Source organism: Schistocerca americana, chromosome 2 (genome assembly GCF_021461395.2).
Source record: "Schistocerca americana isolate TAMUIC-IGC-003095 chromosome 2, iqSchAmer2.1, whole genome shotgun sequence".
NCBI classification, from domain to species: domain Eukaryota; kingdom Metazoa; phylum Arthropoda; class Insecta; order Orthoptera; family Acrididae; genus Schistocerca; species Schistocerca americana.
Window position 1 is genome coordinate 98,207,367 of NC_060120.1, and position 20,678 is coordinate 98,228,044.

Consider the following 20,678-nt stretch of genomic DNA (forward strand, 5'->3'; position numbering starts at 1 on the left):
CAGCTCTCAGGGAAAGGAAAAAATTATTGTATAGTTAATTGTTTATATTTCAAGAAACTGATTTAAAGTAGATATACGCACGTTTTTGACAGGGCCGGAACTGGAATATTTTATGGCCGCTTTCAAGTCGCCATTCGTCTTCCAAAATGTTAATAATACTCCATACCCACAGGTCTAGTCCCCACCGCGTCTCAAACTACCATATGGGCGCTCTTGAGGATGGGTACTGATTGCCTTGGTCACACTGGGTCTTAGCACCAATTTCTGTGTGCCTGCAGTTGTTACTCCTTCTTCTGCTGATTACAAAATATTATAGCATTGGGAAGTATCCATCTAAGTGTATCTATTCAATTTTACTGAATTATATGTAATGTTCTAGTAAGCATGCCAAGGCTGATGACAATTATACTTGTGCTTTCAATTTCCTGCCTTAATACGTAAAGTTTTTGACTCACAGTTAAGCGTGATATTCCGACATAGCGCTGTAACCATAGTGGAAGATAATCAGAATTTTTAAAAATTAAAATAACAAGGAAACACTATAGGTAGTTGATCCGAAATTCCTTGTTTCCCTAAAAATGTGCGAGATACATAGTCGTTTATAGTTTACTGCAATATATTTTGATCTAATTTCAATTAGCGAACGGTACAACCGTAAACCTGTCTATATTCTAAAAACGAGTTTACTTTATGCAACGAGAAGTCAGATGAGCGATGAAAGGCTGTCGTAACTGCTGTTGTTGGCGACCATTTCACTGTGCGTCTTCTGTTTTCCTCTGTAATATTCCACCGTCCTTCAAATACAGCAAAACCACGTAAGACTTACAACCGCAGCACAGAAAAGACCGCGTTTCTTCCCGCCACTCCATCCGAATCGCTCAGCTGTGGTTTAGCAAGTAGCGGACAGATAGCTGTGCATGCGGAGCGCTGTCAGTTCGGGGTAACATTCAGTAGGTGGCTCTGGTCAATGTTAAAGTCTTCAAGACATCAAACAACTTTGTTATGCAGCGTTGAGCCTAAGAAGCGGAGTGGATGGCTTGGCAAACGTAGGAGCGGAAAATAAGTTGCAGTTTATCAGCGTTGAAAGAGAAATGTTAAATCAATGCATCCAGTTCGTGGTACATCTTTAAAGGTATGAATGAAAAATCATTGATGTGAAAATTAGTACGCAGGAAACTGCCACATAATTTGTAGACCGCTTACACAGGGCAGGATTTGTTCAAGAGTGCCAGACTGTCAACCGTCCCGCCCTATACTTAACGAAAAAAAGTTACAGGGCCTATAGCTGACGATTACTTCAGTTCTCTCTTTTATGTGTAGTGTGAGGTAGCGTCGAGGCGTTAGACCGCAAAATCACAGCACAGGCTGCTTGTACAACTTGTAATTTTGGTCACCACAATGTTAATGTGTATATACCGCAGGTTTTTGGGTGATTTATTAATAAAAATGCCCCCGACCCCACATGCACGCACAAACCGCTTCGGCTCATAAACCTTTCGGTTGTATAATAAATTGGCGACAGTACTCTAAAACCACTCGAAAAATCTCACATTGCTGATTTCTAGCTAAGCTATTGAAGTATGAAATGTCGAATAAAATCTTATTGTAATTACTATATCCTGTTGTTACAATACGTGCAAATACTACATTTAGTAGCTGCTAGAGTGTGCACTATATTTTGAAATTTCTGGTGCAAGGAGAGGTAGGAGCACACTAACTTAAGGGAGCCGGTCTTTCCTCTGGATGAGGCCTAGTGACTTTGTACCAGGTGTGGTTCCACTTACTTTAGAGACCATCACTCATACCCATCTATGGAATTTCCATTTCACCTTGTTGTAATAAACAAAGGTAAAGATACTGTTGTGAGTTAAGGGAAGCTTGCTGTATAACTTTGAAACACACATTTAATAACACATGTTATTAAGGAGAAAATTCAACAGTGCGGTTGTAGCAACTCCACCATTGTATTTGGCTTCCTACAGTAATTTTTTTGTGAAGAATAGTGCACAGATTAGAATAGGTAACACATTCAATAGCCCAACCCAGTTGGAATATTTCATTTCAGTTTATAAGATACTGGTATTTGTTCTTGCCCATATAACTTTGTTGATTGCAGTTGCTGTTGACTGTGTGGTTTGCATCCACCTCTGCAAGTGTTCATTCAGTATCCAGGCAAATTTTTGGCAGATTAAGAGTGCTGAGCACATGCAATTGGCACAGAATCTTTAATGGTTTTCCATTATTGATTTCCATCTGTTGGATTACATTGACAACACTAAATTACATTTATTGTTCCATGGGCTTCATGAATGTGTCACATGTCAAGAAAGCATGATACATCATTAGCATTGATAGTTGGTAAGGTTGTTCATTCCACAGACGCTAAGTGTAGAATTGTCTAGGATGTGGTGGTAAAAATACACAATGTGAAACATTTTCCATTACAAATACAGTAATTATCATGAACATATAAATGGAAAACTTGGAGGAAAAACACACATATAAATTTTACAGAACAATTTCGAAAAATGAAGCACAGTGATTCATATTAATTGTCATACAAGATTTTTGTAATAAATAAAACACATGAACCGGCCCTGGGGTAAAAGTGGCAGAACTAGTAAATGTTAAGTACAAAAATATATTTTGTTCATTCTGAGGTTTCAGTATTTACAAAAACATGAAAATAATTCATTTTCTTACTAATTTTAAACCACTATTACATTACTTTCTTTGAAAACTCTTAAAACTTTATTTTAAAAAATTCTCCTTTTCATAACTTTTTTTTTCTTATCTGTCATTTGGCAACTTTGCAAACTGACACTGAGCTGCACAGCTGTATGGTTTGTTTTTCCAAACAGCTAAAGCATTAAGATCTTAAATTATCTTTGAACTTTCTAGGGCTTGAAAATTATCAAACCACTTCAGTCTGCAGCTGCAAGGCATTCCTTGCTCGTGTTACTATGCCCTAAGTCTCTTCTCTGAATCTTTTTACTTTCCATGCAACTTAGTTTTTATTATGATTTTCAGATGTAGCTGAGCTATTTCAATGTTTTTTTTCTGTTTTAATAGCAATGTGTTGTTCAGTGAAGTGTTATTAGTGAGTTTTGGTAATCAGAAGATTATTTATGTTCTATTTCTTTTTTCCTTGCAAGATGTGTAACACAGTTTTGTGACATATCATGTAAGAAAAAAAGAAACAGCATAAAAATCTTCCTCTGATCGCCAAGACTCACTAACAGCACTACACTGAACGACACATTGTTATTAAAACAAAAAAGCATTGAAATGGAAGATATGGTTTAACATTAAGGCAGAAGTGAAGAATAAAACACCTGTCTTTCTGAGTGCAAGTTGGGGAAACTCAAAATGAAGTCCACTGTTAGTATGATTCAGTGTAACAGACAGGGTTGCTCTCCAACCCCCCCCCCCCCCCTCTCCCCCATTGTATGTGCAGGTGCCTATAAGCTGAGGGCGACATGGAAGTCGGTCAGTGCTGTTGGGCATTCTGAAGCGTGAGGCATATTTGAATGGAGTTTAGTTTAATGTGGAGGACTTACCTCCTCCCCTCCTCTCCCCCCCCCCCCCCTCCCCAATGCATGTGTATTACAATGGGCAATATTTCTGTGATTGGAGTCTTCCTTCCCTAAAACATTTGTGTGCTGTAATTTACAGAACATAAGCTGAGCATTTGGATCATAAAATAACTTCGGCAAAAAAATGGACTACCAGTTTTTTTCCCCGTAGTTTTAAAATAAGTCATGAAATAATTACAATGCTGTTGTAGTCTCGCTTAGCCAAAAGAAAAGATTTTACTGAAAATTGATGCAGGTAGAGCAATGAAGTTTAAATTCCCATATACGAGGGCAGTTCAATAAGTAATGCAACACATTTTTTTTCTGAAACAGGGGTTGTTTTATTCAGCATTGAAATACACCAGGTTATTCCCCAATCTTTTAGCTACACAACACTATTTTTCAACGTAATCTCCATTCAATGCTACGGCTTTACGCCACCTTGAAATGAGGGCCTGTATGCCTGCACCGTACCATTCCACTGGTCGATGTCGGAGCCAACGTCGTACTGCATCAATAACTTCATCATCATCCGCGTAGTGTCTCCCACGGATTGCGTCCTTCATTGGGCCAAACATATGGAAATCCGACGGTGCGAGATCGGGGCTGTAGGGTGCATGAGGAAGAACAGTCCACTGAAGTTTTGTGAGCTCCTCTCGGGTGCGAAGACTTGTGTGAGGCCTTGCGTTGTCATGAAGAAGGAGAAGTTCGTTCAGATTTTTGTGCCTACGAACACGCTGAAGTCGTTTCTTCAATTTCTGAAGAGTAGCACAATACACTTCAGAGTTGATCGTTTGACCATTGGGAAGGACATCGAACAGAATAACCCCTTCAGCGTCCCAGAAGACTGTAACCATGACTTTACCGGCTGAGGGTATGGCTTAAAACTTTTTCTTGGTAGGGGAGTGGGTGTGGTGCCACTCCATTGATTGCCGTTTTGTTTCAGGTTCGAAGTGATGAACCCGTGTTTCATCGCCTGTAACAATCTTTGACAAGAAATTGTCACCCTCAGCCACATGACGAGCAAGCAATTCCGCACAGATGGTTCTCCTTTGCTCTTTATGGTGTTCGGTTAGACAACGAGGGACCCAGCGGGAACAAACCTTTGAATATCCCAACTGGTGAACAATTGTGACAGCACTACCAACAGAGATGTCAAGTTGAGCACTGAGTTGTTTGATGGTGATCCGTCGATCATCTCCAACGAGTGTGTTCGCACGCTCCGCCATTGCAGGAGTCACAGCTGTGCACGGCCGGCCCGCACGTGGGAGATCAGACAGTCTTGCTTGACCTTGCGGCGATGATGACACACGCTTTGCCCAACGACTCACCGTGCTTTTGTCCACTGCCAGATCACCGTAGACATTCTGCAAGCGCCTATGAATATCTGAGATGCCCTGTTTTTCCGCCAAAAGAAACTCGATCACTGCCCGTTGTTTGCAACGCACATCCGTTACAGACGCCATTTTAACAGCTCCGTACAGCGCTGCCACCTGTCGGAAGTCAATGAAACTATACGAGACGAAGCGGGAATGTTTGAAAATATTCCACAAGAAATTTCCGGTTTTTTCAACCAAAATTGGCCGAAAAAAAAATGTGTTGCATTACTTATTGAACTGCCCTCGTATGTTTGAGATATGATGTAAGCAATATTCCACATGCCCTGTAGGTGTCTGTAGTCAAGCTTGTGTCAAAGGACGTGTTAGAAACAACCGTCTGATTTTCAGCTACCAATGATATGGAGAAAGTGAGTTTTGACCAGAGATTGACTGTTAGTGTTGTAAGTTGGTGGCATAATGTTGTTGAAACTTATGGGTTTGTTGAGAATTATACCGATTAATTTGACTGCAGTGCTCTAATGGATAAACTCACTGCTTCCTGGCCTTTGGATCCAAATGTGTGGTTACTGTCAAGGAACCTACATTATATTTTTTTAAGTTTTATTATTTTTGGCTTGTAGCATACATACTTTCTAGTCATCTCAAATTAAATGGATTTACAAACATACTAAATAACATATGACCATCTTCAGAATTATATTTTGGGGCACACATTCTTGAATTTGCCTTCAGACTGAAATTGTTGTATGTATTCCATTATGCTATTAGGAACAAGTTGACAGCTAACCACTTGTTTGTATTAAAACATTTAATTCAGTTAGCCTATTCTATTAATTCAATGTCCATGATTCCTTTTAACGATGTAGGAAAAGACTGATTGCTACTTACCACGAATATTACACATTAAGTTGCAGACAGGCACAATTAAGACACTTACACATAAGCATTTGGTCCCGGCCTTCATCAGAAAAAGAAAAAGACACCATTCATTCACACGAGCAAGCACACCTCATGCACACATGACCGCCAACTCTGGCAGCCCAATCTGTCTTTTCCTACATTTTTATATTACAACCTGGAGTTTCCATTGTTTCATCGTTCCTTTTAGATTTTTATGTCTTCTTGTTCTATGAATCTGACTAGTGTAATGTGCCCTCTTGGTCGTATTTCCAAGAACTAGAGTAGTGCAAAGTGACCATGTCTCAAGATCTGCTGTGAAAATTGACTCTGATTTTCTTGTAGCAATTCCACTGATACAGGCTGTGATTTAAATAACCAATTGTTATAAACAGTTGTATCTGCAGTACACCAATTTTAAGTGGGCAGAAAAAGGCCAATGATTGAGACACATTCTCACAATGAATGCTATTATTTTCCTTAATTTTCTGGATTTCACGGGCCACATGTGTCGTGGTATGAGTGGCTGTATAGTTGCATAGCATTTCCATCTTGTTCACTAACTTCCATTCTTTTGTTGCTTTCATAGGGGATCAATTGATCTATTTTCAGGAGGCAGTATGTGCATGGGACTTTTATGTCCACATGTCTTCCACTGCTACTCTCATCTCTCACTAATTGATCTGCTTTGTCATTGTTTTTATGCTGGAATGAGATTCAGCCCATGTGAATTCCATAATTTGACAAACCTGGTTTGTCTGATGATAGTGATCTATGAGGTCCAGGATGTATTTAATTTATTAGCTCATTTGTTCCAATTTCTGCAACTAATTTATTTCAAATGCTTTCTGAGTTGATAATTATTACTGATTTGGGGATTTTGATGGATAGTGTGTATTTTAAAGCAGCAATAACAGTGAATGTTTCAGATGGAAATATGAAGCATTGCCTGGTAGGTGAAACATCCTTTCTTACGTAATTTGTGGAAAGAAGAAAGTGCTTTCAGTGTGACTATCCATATCGATTTTTGAGATATATTTTGACTATAACCCGCCTATTTGTCTTCATGGTACAATGTACATGAAAACTACCCGTCCTTTTCCTTTGCTAGAACAATCCACACACATTACACGAATATTTATTTTGTTAGGTGTTTTGATAATCATGTAGGAACATGGAGAGTACTTCACATCAACAAATTTTATTTTACAGATATTTCCAGCTTTTGTATCTGTAATAGATGTAATTCCCAATTTGAGAGCATTTCACTTTTTTTTATCAGTGGGCAGTAAGTACCTGTCATTCTTTGCAAATCATAAAGATCACACTGCAGTGTTCTGTGAATATGTAGACATTTCTGTTGCTTCTAGAAGGGTGTTAGTGGGAGGGAGAAAGCTTAGCTCCAAGACAAATACGTAGCCTTTTGTTCTGTAAACTGTCCAGCAGTGTTGTGGAAGAATGTGCATTTGTAAACTATATGGAAAGTATCAACATATGATACAAAGTAAGAAGAATGTTGGGGTGAGCTCCCCACAAAAGATTACTCTTGTTGATCTCATAAGGTTCAATGCATTTTTGTCTGTACTGGAGAAGTGTTTTATATGAGGTCCCAAACTCATTCTTGAATTAAATGTAATGCCAAGAAACCTAGATGGTATTTTATTTGCATTTTATGATACGAGAATGTTACTACAATGTTCAAACAACATGGTTTAGTTCGTTTTGTGGCAGCAACAATTGTTGATTTTTCTGGAGGGATCTTTAACTCACAACTGTTTAATGTCTTATGCAGACACCCACCTACATAATACATGCTATATGGTATTGCACATTATTCCATGAAATATTTCATTGCAGAGATGCTTCTTGACTTTTATTATATTTTGTTCTTAGTCTGTGACGATAATCACTGTAGCCCTGCAGGTAGCATTAGATAAATCTTAGCTATCTTGTAGTGTGTAGGAAGCAGTGGCATTCTTTAAGAACGACTTTCCTGCTAATTTTTGGTTTATTTAGCTTGTTTAGCACAAGTAACACATAGCATTTTAGTTATAAACTAATTATTAATATAGTGTACAGAATCACTTTACTATTATTCATCATTATTGTTAAATTAAACAAGTGGCGAGAAATCTCTGCAAGTAGTAAAAACAGTAAAATATCAAGTTGTGGCCTTAGTGATCTGAAATGGCACGGTCACACACATCTAGTTGTAGTAAAGGCAGGTGCCTGATTGTGATTTATTAATTCAGCAACTCGACCAATTCTTGACCATTGCGCGCCGGTCTGCGACTCTTTGCCAGGTGGAATCAATGGAAGAGATAGAGGTTAAGTAGCATAGAGTGTTCTCATCTTACTCATTGCTAGGGACCTCGCATTCTGTATGAAGGCAAGCGGATTTTGGTGAAAATTAAAGTTTTACCTTTGGTCTCGTTATCTTAGTTTTTTGTTCTTGACAGGGAACATCAAGTGAGGCCTTCTGGAGCTGGTGCTAAAACTTAAGAACTACAGAGGGTCATTTAGATCTTGATCTGCCTTATTTGTAATTGATAAATAAAGCATTTATAGTATCATCTTTCTTATTTGAAGGCCAGTAAGTGCTTATTCACAATATTACTTTGCCGCTTATCGTTAGAAGATACAGATGCGTGCGTTTGTTTAAAAAAAAAAAAAAAAAAAAAAAAAAAGAAAAAAACCCGAGTGACTGGGATCTGTAGATTTGTGATAACCTTCGTTGCTTTGTTATAATAATCTAACCGAGAAATTCCTAAGCTTATAATATCACGACGGAAGGTTGCTTCACTCGTGTCTTTGAACCAAATGAGATTTATCAATAATAGAAAATAGCCAGCTGGGAATGTTGCAGCGTCAATTGCGTACTGGGAATGTTATAGCGCCATCGAGAATCCGTATTTTACGGGACATAAGACGCACTTTTTCCTTCGAAGAATTGCCTCCAAAATTCACGTGCATCTTATATACTCGGAATTAGTATAAAATACCCAGTGCTTAATTTAAAATTCCCGCCAGTTTTAAAAATGGCTATATATTCAATGCTGCGGGAAACCTCTCAACCCGGCAACATTGGATTCTCTGGTAAGATTGGATTCAACTGGCATCAACAGTGCACCGATCCAACGAACGTGACTTGTGGAGATTGCCAAGCTTGCTAACCCTGTCTCCCTCCTACCCCGCCATCGCAAACCCAACACTATCTAGCCTATGATGCGCCATTGCGGCCAGTGAACTTGAAGTGAAAGTGATTTGTGTTATCAGTAGCAGTACAATATTTTTGTTAGCTGGTAGGCAGATCAACTGGCGCAGTTGACGCTACATAACGAAAAGTGTGAGGTGATCCACATGAGTTCCAAAAGAAATCCGTTGGAATTCGATTACTCGACAAATAGTACAATTCTCAAGGCTGTCAGTTCAACTAAGTACCTGGGTGTTAAAATTACGAAAAACTTTAGTTGGAAAGACCACATAGATAATATTGTGGGGAAGGCGAGCCAAAGGTTGCGTCTCATTGGCAGGATACTTACAAGGGAACCTCCCCATCGCACCCCCCTCAGATTTAGTTATAAGTTGGCACAGTGGATAGGCCTTGAAAAACTGAACACAGATCAATCGAGAAAACAGGAAGAAGTTGTGTGGAACTATGAAAAAAATTAGTAAAATATACAAACTGAGTAGTCCATGCGAAGATAGGCAACATCAAGGACAGTGGGAGTCAAGGAGCGCCGTGGTCCTGTGGTTAGCGAGAGGAGCTACAGAACGAGAGGTCCTAGGTTCAAGTCTTCCCTCGAGTGAAAAGTTTAATTTTTTATTTTCAGTTTATGTGCCAAACTCTTGTGTTTTCATCACTTTTTTGCGAGTGATTATCACATCCACAAGAAAACCTAAATCGGGCAAGGTAGAAGAATCTTTTTACCCATGTACAAGTTAGGTGGGTCGACAACATATTCCTGTCATGTGACGCACATGCCGTCACCAGTGTCGTATAGAATATATCAGACGTGTTTTCCTGTGGAGGAATCGGTTGACCTATGACCTTGCCATCAAATGTTTTCGGTTCCCATTGGAGAGGCACGTCCTTTCGTCTAATAATCGCACGGTTTTGCGGTGCGGTCGCAAAACATGGACACTAAACTTATTGCAGTGAACAGAGACGTCAATGAACGAACGGACAGATCATAACTTTGCGAAAATAAAGAAAGTAAAATTTTCAGTCGAGGGAAGACTTGAACCTAGGACCTCTCGTTCCGCAGCTACGCACGCTAACCACGGAACCACGGCGCTCCTGAGCTCACATTTTCCTTGATGGCTTATCTTGCGCACGGACTACTCAGTTTGTATATTTTACAAATTTTTTTCATAGTTCCACACAACTTCTTCCTGTTTTCTCGATTGATCTGTGTTCAGTTTTTCAAGGCCTATCCACTGTGCCAACTTATAACTAAATCTGAGAGGGGTGCGATGGGGAGGTTCCCTTGTTAGTAGATGCAACAAGTCCACTAAAGAGACAGCTTACACTACACTCGTTCGTCCTCTGTTAGAATATTGCTGCGCGGTGTGGGATCCTTACCAGGCGAACGGTCTACCCGACGGGAGGCCCTAGCCACACGACATTTCCATTACCAGGTGGGATTGACGGAGGACATCGAAAGGGTGCAAAAAAGGGCAGCTCGTTTTGTATTATCACGTAATAGGGGAGAGAGTGTGGCAGATATGATACCCGAGTTGGGATGGAAGTCATTAAAGCAAAGAAGTTTTTCGTCGCGGCGAGATCTATTTACGAAATTTCAGTCACCAACTTTCTCTTCCGAATGCGAAAATATTTTGTTGAGCCCAACCTACATAGGTAGGAATGATCATCAAAACAAAATAAGAGAAATCAGAGCTCGAGCAGAAAGGTTTAGGTGTTCGTTTATCCTGCGCGCTGTTTGGGAGTGGAATGGTAGAGAGATAGTATGATTGTGGTTCGATGAACCCTTTGCCAAGCACTTAAATGTGAATTGCAGAGTAATCATGTAGATGTAATGGAAAAATAAAAGGTATTCATATGATGTGGGCTATAAATTGAAAGTAACAATATCACTAGAAATCAGAACAACGTGGATACAGAGCAGCTGATCGGCACTTCGGCTATCCACCTCCAGAAAAAAACCATTCGCGATTGGCGGTTGAGTAAAGAACAACTGAAAAAAAGACTAAGTGTGCAAATGGAGGACTGAATGCAAAATAGCCAAAACTAGATGCCGTATTGAAATGAATTCAAGGACATCGTCAAAATAGTATCATAAGCTAGCGCTACAGTGGAACTTAACAAATTTTAGAGTGGAGATGGTTGATGCTGCAGGTTTATGAAGAGTCATGGACTTAGGGATGGTAATTACCTAGTCCGTGTGCTGCTAGTCTCTGATCAATGGTACGGGATGACAGTGTTGCAGAGGATCCATTACTTGTTCTGGAACGGCGGGCGCAGATGTGAAGGTATTATCACGTGTTTGTATGGCGACATTCCATTGTGGTGGTCAGACGTGGTCGACTGGAAACTTGAGGTCGAGGTTGCGTGGCCTCACTTTCCTACACAGAAACATTGGGCCACAGTCACACCTGAATTCCCCCCAGATTTGGATACTGTAGATTCCTGACATCAACAGCCCACTGTAACGAATCAAAGAGAAATTCCTCGATCGAAATGGAAGGTCTTCTGGAGAAACGTACACTACGTTCACATCACGTCGGCTGTCAAATTTCATCAATGATAAATTCCTGACTAATGAAAAACTCCAAAAAATACACCTTCATCAGTCCAACGACTGCACAGTGTATTCATATATTAATGCACAGATTTATATGTGGAACTGCTTCTGTCAGAAAGTGATAGTGTTTGGTCAACCCGTGCAAATGTACATACAGGGTGGTCCATTTAGCGTGACCGGGCCAAATACCTCACGAAATAAGCGTCAAACGAAAAAACTACAAAGGACGAAACTTGTCTAGCTTGAAGTGGAAACCAGATGGCGCTGCCATAGGTCAAACGGATATCAACTGCGTTTTTTTTAATAGGAACCCCCATTTTTATCACACATTCGTGTAGTACGTAAAGAAATATGAATGTTTTAGTTGGACCACTTTTTTCGCTTTGTGATGGATGGCGATGTAATAGTCACAAACATATGGCTCACAATTTTAGACGAACAGTTGGTAACAGGTAGGTTTTTTAAATTAAAATACAGAACTTAGGTACCTTTGAACATTTTATTTTGGTTGTTTCAATGTGACACATGTACCTTTGTGAACTTATCATTTCTGAGAACGCATGCTGTTACAGCGTGATTAAAGCAATAAACCCTCAGAATGATGTCCGTCAACCTCAATGCATTTGGCAATACGTGTAACGACATTCATCTCAACAGCGAGTAGTTCGCCTTCCGTAATGTTCGCACATGCATTGACAATGCGCTGACGCATGTTGTGAGGCGTTGTCGGTGGATCACGATAGCAAATATCCTTTAACTTTCCCCCACAGAAAGAAATCCGGGGACGTCAGATCCGGTGAACGTGCGGGCCATGGTATGGTGCTTCGACGACCAATCCACTTGTTATGAAATATGCTATTCAGTACCGCATCAACCGCACGCGAGCTATGTGCCGGGCATCCATCATGTTGGAAGTACATCGACAATCTGTCATGCAGTGAAACATCTTGTAGTAAAATCGGTAGAACATTACGTAGAAAATCATCATACATTGCACCATTTAGATTGCCATCGATAAAATGGGGGCCAATTATCCTTCCTCCCATAATGCCGCACCATACATTAACCTGCAGAACTGTACACGACGTTCAATGTCGTCGCCATACAATTCCTGGTGCATAGAAATATGGTACGGGTGCAATCGATGTTGATGTAGCATTCTCAACGCCGACGTTTTTGAGATTCCCGATTCTCACGCAATTTGTCTGCTACTGACGTGCGGATTAGCGTCGACAGCAGTTAAAACACCTACTTGGGCATCATAATTTGTTGCAGGTCGTGGTTGAAGTTTCACACGTGGCTGAACACTTCCAATTTCCTTACATAATGTAACTATCCGGCGAACGGTCCGGACACTTGGATGATGTCCAGGATACCGAGCAGCATACATAGCACACGCTTGTTGGGCATTTTGATCACAATAGCCATACATCAACACGATCTCGACCTTTTCTGCAATTGGTAAAAGTTCCATTTTAAGACGGGTAATGTATCACGAAGCAAATACCGTCCACACTGGCGGAATGTTACATGACACCACTTGCTTATACGTTTGTGACTATTAAAGCGCCATATATCACAAAGCGAAAAACGTGGATCAACTAAAACATTCATATTTCTATACATACTACAGGAATATGTAATAAAAAATGGGGGTTCCTATTTAAAGAAAAAAACGCAGTTGATATGCGTTTGACCTATGGCAGCGCCATCTAACGGGCCAGCCATAGCGCCAACTGGTTTCCCCCTTCTAACTAGACGAGTTTCTTTCTTTGTAGTTTTTTCGTTTGATGCTTATTTCGTGAGATATTTGGCCCGGTCACTTTCAATGGACCACCCTGTATAACAAAATTGATACGATCAGAAAGACTCAGATACCTGAGAACAAAGAACAATGCTGTAGACACTGTTTGATAGTTAGTAGTAATGGAACAAAATGACATACCGTTTCATTTCTTGCACAGAAGGAAGTTTATTTTGTGTGTCCAAAGGGTGACCCCCTTTAGCAACCAAAGAAAGTCGACGCCACGGCTGTCATTGTTTCCAGTGTGATAGCTGCACAGGACGCCTCGATGCTTTCTCGTAGCTCGTTCAGTGTAGCTGGCATCTGTTGATAAACTTCATTTTTAAAGGTCACCCCATTGGTAGAAGTAAAGAGTTGCAAGGTCTGGAGACAGTGGTGGGTACCCAACAGCTCCTCTTCGACTTAGCCATCGTCCAGGTAGGTTTTCATCTAAGTGGGCTCTGACATCTCTGTGGTGCTGAGGCGGAGCGCCATCTTGTTGTAGGTAAAATATTTCATTTCCAGGCACCTCTCGGATGGCAGGTAAAATCGATGTTTGCAGCATATGAAGATCACCTTACCAGTTACCGTATCTTCAAAGAAGAATGGGCCAATCAAACCGCGCGATGACAGACCACACTCACATTAAGATCCGAATTTGAGGATTTTCCAGAGCCAAATACGCACAGTTGTGGCGGTGTGCGTTACCGTTCAGTTTGAATTGCGCCTCGCCAGACCAGGTAACCACCCCTGCAAACCGTCCATCCTTGCGAAGATTGCCTTCAAACCACTCACACTTCCATCTTTCGATCCTGGTCATCCTCGTTCACAGCGTGCAGCCATCTTGAAATGTCCACTTTCCACTTTACAGCCTTCAGAATTCACCGTATGCCTTATCTGCTTACCTCGCTTTCACGTGCAGCGCTGGAAGCTGTACTTGATGTTTTCGGGCGGTCAGACCTTTCCTTGTCCACATCCTGAATAGTACCGTCGGCTTCAAATTTATCCCGAATATGGTAAATTTGTGTACGTGTTGGTGGCTGCATTCCGTACACATTATGCCATTACCGTTCACCTCCACCATGTTTTCGTACTCCCACTACCACTTCAATAAGGCGTTGCGTTGCTCAAACTACAATCTCGATCAGTCATTGCTGCACTGTGATCTGCTGGAAAACGCGCGCCAAGATCTGTTGAGAAAAGTATGGACTACGCTACCGCGCAAGATTGCAACGATGTCATTTTGTTCCAAAGATATAAACAATCAGTGTGTCTACGTTTTTCTGGACCCTTCTGTATGTAGTTATATGACGTGCTGATGCAACTCGAAACTCATAATAAATAAATAACGAGTTTTAATTTCGCAAAGAAAAGCGTCTAGTGCTGTTTATTTTCACAAGTGTACGGAAGTCAACAGATGTGGAAGAGGCAACGGTGCAACTCGTGCAGAAACCAAAATGTCATTTATACCGCGCTCCAGTCCGCAGTTTTGGGTCGTTCGGTTTGAAATTTACGATCTGCCTAATACTGATCAGGCCTTACGGCAGGTCGCAAATGTACGATTTAGGATCGTGAGTGCAAAAGTTACTGTGAGAAGCATTACGAACCGAAATCTTTAATCTGTTCATCATCGTGGCGAGGATACAGTGAATTCTGAGTGCCTCAAGAGTCGCTCTTCAAAATTAAAAAAAAAAAAAAAAATTAAAAATTGCAGCTTATAGCACGGTATCAATTTATGCTCTTGACGCTCTGTTTGGCTATCTCAAGATCGTCCGATGGCTGTTAAAATCTGTTCAGCAAGTTTCGGATTGTTCACCAGTAGATTTTCAAAGTTCCAAACCAAAACACCCGATATTGCGGCCTGTAGTGCGGTATGACATCAGAACCGTGAACAGCCATTTTTACCTTACGATCGCCCGACAGCCGTCACAAGTCTATACACCACGTTTCTTTCACAAGTCAGTCTTTGAAATTTTAAGCTGAAATACCACAATTTGCGCGCTCGTGACTAAATATATGTAATCACTAGTTTGGAAACAACGAAACTCGGGATGGGTAACTGAACTGAATCATAATCTGTGCAGACGCGAGAGAGAGAACAATGTTGAATGTTATCTCAGTTTTTCGTCCCAACTCTGTTTATGCAAACTTTCAGTTCGATTTGGCATAGACCCGACTTGCCCCATCGCTACTCGCTATTAACACTTTTGTTGTCTCGACTTCACAATGCCCCGTCCGCCGGAAAAGCTGCGAGACTGCAGAAAGTTCTAAAAGCTGAAGGTAATGAAGGTAAATACGCACTTATACACAAAATTGAGCGACTGCCTATACACATTATAGAGGTACTGCCTACAGACGTGAAGCTAGATAATGTATATAGACAGTCTAGATACTTTGTTTCGTGTACACATTTGAATGAATTGTTCCTCGACATTTGCTGAATACGACTGACCTTGTTGTGATCTCGGCTTGTACAGTGACGATAATGAAAAGTGAAAGAAAACAAAGAGGAGACGTTGATGGAAACTTGTGCAATTTGCGGAGGGGCCTCTTTTCGGCTGTAATTTACTTTTGACTTTGAAAGTAGAAGCAGCATGTTTTTTACATCGCTCACTGATACTTAATATTACTTTGACCAGCTCTTCGATAACCAACTTCTTCTGGTTGCGGTTTTTTTCGGAATTACTAACTTCCCACAAATATGAAGCCACGTGAAAATCGTCAGTCAGCTGCAAGATTTTCTCCCTTGACTGCATCTCGATAAGTGATATATAACAATAAGAGAAAGAGAAGTAATAAAAACCCTATGATGCATTTTCAGTGTGCCAAAAGCTTGTCTATAGACAGGATCTGTCTCTCAGTTGTATACAATATCGGTCGATTGTCTACATTTTCTAGATACAATAATAGAGTTTGTGTACTAGTGTGTAGAAGGCCTAAAGCCGTCGGCACGCGGACCGAGCATCCAATCGTTGAGCGTTGAGCGTGCCGAGTTTCTGACGTCATAGCGTGGAATAGCACGTTCGGGAGTCTTTCCGAACGTGCAGAGCAGTATCTAGCATGTCAGATATCCTGAGCGTGCGTCTGAGCGTTGACCAATCAGATGGCACAACGCCACCTACGTCACATTCACGCCATCTCCCTTCAGCATTGAGCTGTGAGGCGCCATATTGGCATTCAGTTCAAGCCTTCACATATATATGTCGTTTCTGAGCACCAGCAAATTGAGAATCACTCGAAAACCCGTTGTTAACTGCGTGATTCGTTGCAATAAAATAATGAGACACATCATATTCGTGGCAAAAGAATTATTGTGACTTGCGTATTATGAGAGTATATCATTTGAAGGTAGCGACACACTGAGGATCCACGAAAAACACATTGTTCTTGGTACAATTTGTTATAATTAAATTCCAGTTAGTAACATAGCTACGATTAAAGCTTTTAGCAAGTGGCAAAATCTTATGAGAGGGTTGTAGATGAAGTGTTGTCACTTTAGCGTAGTAAGTAGCGTTGAAGATTCAAAACGAAATACGTGATCTGATGATGATTTGCATCTTGCAAAGTCTAAATAATTTTTCATAATATTTGCGTATCTAATAGGTTCTGATGCTTTATTGTTAGTTTAATGTAAGTATATACTACAATATTTGATGTTATGTAAATATAAGTTCACCTTCTTTTGAGGAGTGAGTTTGTTCGATTGGCCTAATCTACAGGACAGCTTGCGCTACTTGTATAAAGATATTTTGTTATATTTTCTTTTGAATTTAGTGATTTACATGTTGTAAAGTTTCTGCTACTGGGTAGGAACAGTGATCAAGTAAGAATGACTTTAGGGTTTTACTAAAATGTGGGGAATATAAAATATTGTTTATCTTACGTGGAGAACTATTGCAAATTTGTGTGCCACTGTTTGTAATGGAACTATTATAAGCCTGTGTCCTTATTGATTGAACATGGCACTTTCCTTTTTGTCTTAAAACATGTACATCGATATTGAAGTTTTTATTTGTGTATATTACATATAGAACAACGTGACTAGGATATGAACGATGGAGGAAATACACGTTTCAATAGAGCCAACGTGGGAATTTTACGCAGCCTGTTGAGTAAACAGTGTGATTTACGAACTAGAAACATCCCACAACTGCCGCTGGAGTGTGTTGCGATCGCGTATACTACGTTGGGGCCCACGTACCGTATGCGCAAGTCGCATCGTCCCTGAGCGTTCAGCAACACGTTGGACTAGGCACGCTCAACGTTAACGTTCGACAGCACGGTCCGTGTGCCGACGGCTTAAGGCTCGTCAGCTAGCGCCTTGTGCTAGATGGTTCACTTGCAGGGGTATCGATCACGGTATCCTTAAAACTGCCAACATCTGAGTCTACTTCACTCGTTACACACTATGGACAGCTTCGCGTTCAACGGGTTAGTTTAATGGGAGGAAGATGTCCCGATCAAAGAGGTAGGTAGGGTTAGAATAAACCGTAAAGAGAGGATGAGTAGGCAAGACACATACGTGCGCGACAATAGCCCAGAAATAGTGTACATTAAATGTGTTCTATCTTGTAAACTATTCGGAACAGGGCATACGTCCATATGTTTTTTTTTTCTTCAAATGAGCGTTCCTGGTAGAGCACTTGCCCGCGAAAGGCAAAGCTCCCGAGTTCGAGTCTTGGTTCGGCACACAGTTTTTATCCGTGAGGAAGATTCGGATGTAGTAGTTCGGCAACATTCTAAAAATTGTGATCATTCAGTACACCCAAGGAAAAAGAGATGATAATCAACTTTGGTAGTGACGATGCTGTGAAAAAAGGTGGAACTTTTGAATATGCCGAATGAGACATTTTTGTGTGCTACTTGATATGAATATGTTTATTATTTTGATAAATTGTACAGTTCCTATTAATAAATTATTTTTGAAGAAAAGATGGACTCACAATGAGGTCCGTATCAAACTGTGAAGTACTGATAACGCAGTCCCACACAATTATATGGCATTTATGTGTTCTTCACACTACCTTGCCAGGATTGGTAACAACACTAAACACAAACAACAGTGCCATAACATGGGGAAATATCGGACACAGGGGTAATTTCGGACGGGAACAGTGCATTTCTGGTCTTACGTTGGTGTCACTGAATGCAAGCTTTGATTTCTCGCGCGCGTTGTTCACACCTTACGTATTGCCGAGGATATACGAACACACATTGTTGCAGTTGGAAGTTGAAACAGTGATGTGTAGCGGGCTATTCGTCGTAGTACAAGAAGAGAAAAAATTCGTAAGCTTAATTTGCTTATAGTTTACTTTCTTAAATGTTAAGAAGGAAATACGAATACAATTTGCCTCCATATATCACCTTTGCTAATGTCTAGTGAACTATTTGCAGGTAACTGCACACGTTGGGGTAATATCGGACAATGCCGCGTACTTACAAAAGGAGGCTTGGTGTTCTTCCGAGGCGCAATTATGAGCCTCAAAATCTTAAAAAGACGGTTGCTGCTATAATATTAGGAAAACTGTCGTACAGAAAGGCGTCAAGAAAATTTAATATATCACGTTCACCGTTAGAGAATGAAGTTAATAATACAAACCCTCTAGTGATTGGAAGGCCACCTGTCTTAAGTACCATTGAAGAGAACACACTCGCCCGTGGTATTTTAAGAGCTGCACGTCGGGGTTTTCCTGATGATAGGTACATAGTGAAAGGATATCTTGATAAATGTGGACGAAGGGAAAAACGCTTTCCTAGTTACATGCCAGGGATTGAGTGGTCGCGTTCATTCTTACAGCGTCACTCTGCCATATTAAGCGTCCGGCTAGCTGAGAACATTAAAAGGCAACGTACTGAAGTGAGTTATGAGACAGTTAAATCAAATTTCCATAATGCTGGTGAAAAAATGGAAAATATCGATCCCAAAAATGTAATCAGCCATGACGAGACCAATCTGTGTGACGACCGTGGGAGGAAGTATGTGATAGAAGGGGAACAAAACATCCTGAGAGGGTCTTAGATTCTCCTAAGAATAGTATTTCAGTAATGATGGCTGCCACTGAGTTCGGAGAACTATTACCTGCCTCTGTTGTCTACAAACCGGACCATTTATAGGACATCTGGCAAGGAGGTGGTCCCAAATGTCCCCCCTATAACCGCATTAAAAGTGGATGGTTTGATCTGATTAAATTTGAAGATTGGTGTATTACTATTGCACTGCCTTACGTGAAGTCAATAGAGGGGGAGAAAGTTATGAGAGGAGGCAACCTGTCAAATCAAATTTCGGTGCCGGCCGGTGTGGCCGAGCGGTTCTAGGGGCTTCAGTCCGGAACCGCGCTGCTGCTACGGTCGCAGGTTCGGATCCTGCCTCCGGCATGGATGTGTGTGATGTCTTTAGGTTAGTTAGGTTTAAGTAGTTCTAAGTTCTAGGGGACTGATGACGTCAGATGTCAAGTCCCATAGTGCTCAGAGCCATTTGAATCAAATTTCGCTACGAGTAATTGACAAATGTGACAAGAATAAAATCTCTCGTATTTTGTTACCACCAAACAGTACTCATATTTTACAGCCATTAGACGTAGGTTTCTTCAGACCTTTAAAAGATGCTTGGCCTACGCAATGGAAGAGAAGCTCCCGTGGACCAATATCGAAAGACGCTTTCCCCTCACTTTTGAAGGAAACGCTTAAAAATGTGTCAGCAACTGAAGAAGACAATATAAGAAGTGCTTTCCGTGCAGTGGCATTAATTCCATTTGACCCTCAAAAAAATTGCCTGATGGAGATAATTCTCAAAACAATTCTTTAGAAGCCTGCTCATCGAGCTTTGAAGACATGCTTCAGAATGTTCGCTATGGAATGAAAAATAACACAAGTGTCCAACGAAAATTCGACGTTGCCCCGGGAAAATTCATTTTAGGCATCGATATGAGAAAGATAGATAATGCTGGCTCAGTTTCTGAATTGCTTGTGAATAATACTGCAATATCCACTGCTGACTAAGGCAGCAGAGCAGAGGAGGCAGTTATGGAACTGGAGGCTTTTGTTCTTGTGGATTATCCACACATGATTGGGGGGAAACAGCGAAATAGGCAGTTTGTCGGAATCGCGACAGAAGTGGGTGCGAAAGAAGTGGAAGTCAGATTTCTGCGTCCATATCAAGGTAGCAAATCTGTGTTTACTTTTCCTGCCGTTCCAGACGATGATACTGTAGACAAAGGCCAAATTATAAGTGTTGCCGACTCCAAGAGAAGGAAAGTGGAAGTTTTCTTTCATTGAGAACATATTGTAGATTATTATTGGTTTGTTATACGAGCAGATT

The 20,678-nt window shown here is 40.7% G+C and overlaps 1 protein-coding gene across 1 annotated transcript in view; it reads left to right on the forward strand.

The window, feature by feature from the left end:
- Nucleotides 1-954: 954 nt before the first annotated feature.
- The window catches only part of LOC124595225, an 86,960-nt gene continuing 67,236 nt past the window's right edge, over nucleotides 955-20,678 (forward strand). Inside the window, exon 1 of the mRNA XM_047133881.1 lies at nucleotides 955-1,132. Within this exon, the coding sequence (XP_046989837.1) occupies nucleotides 1,103-1,132 (30 nt within the window). The 5' untranslated portion in view covers nucleotides 955-1,102. The remainder of the gene's footprint in view (nucleotides 1,133-20,678) is intronic.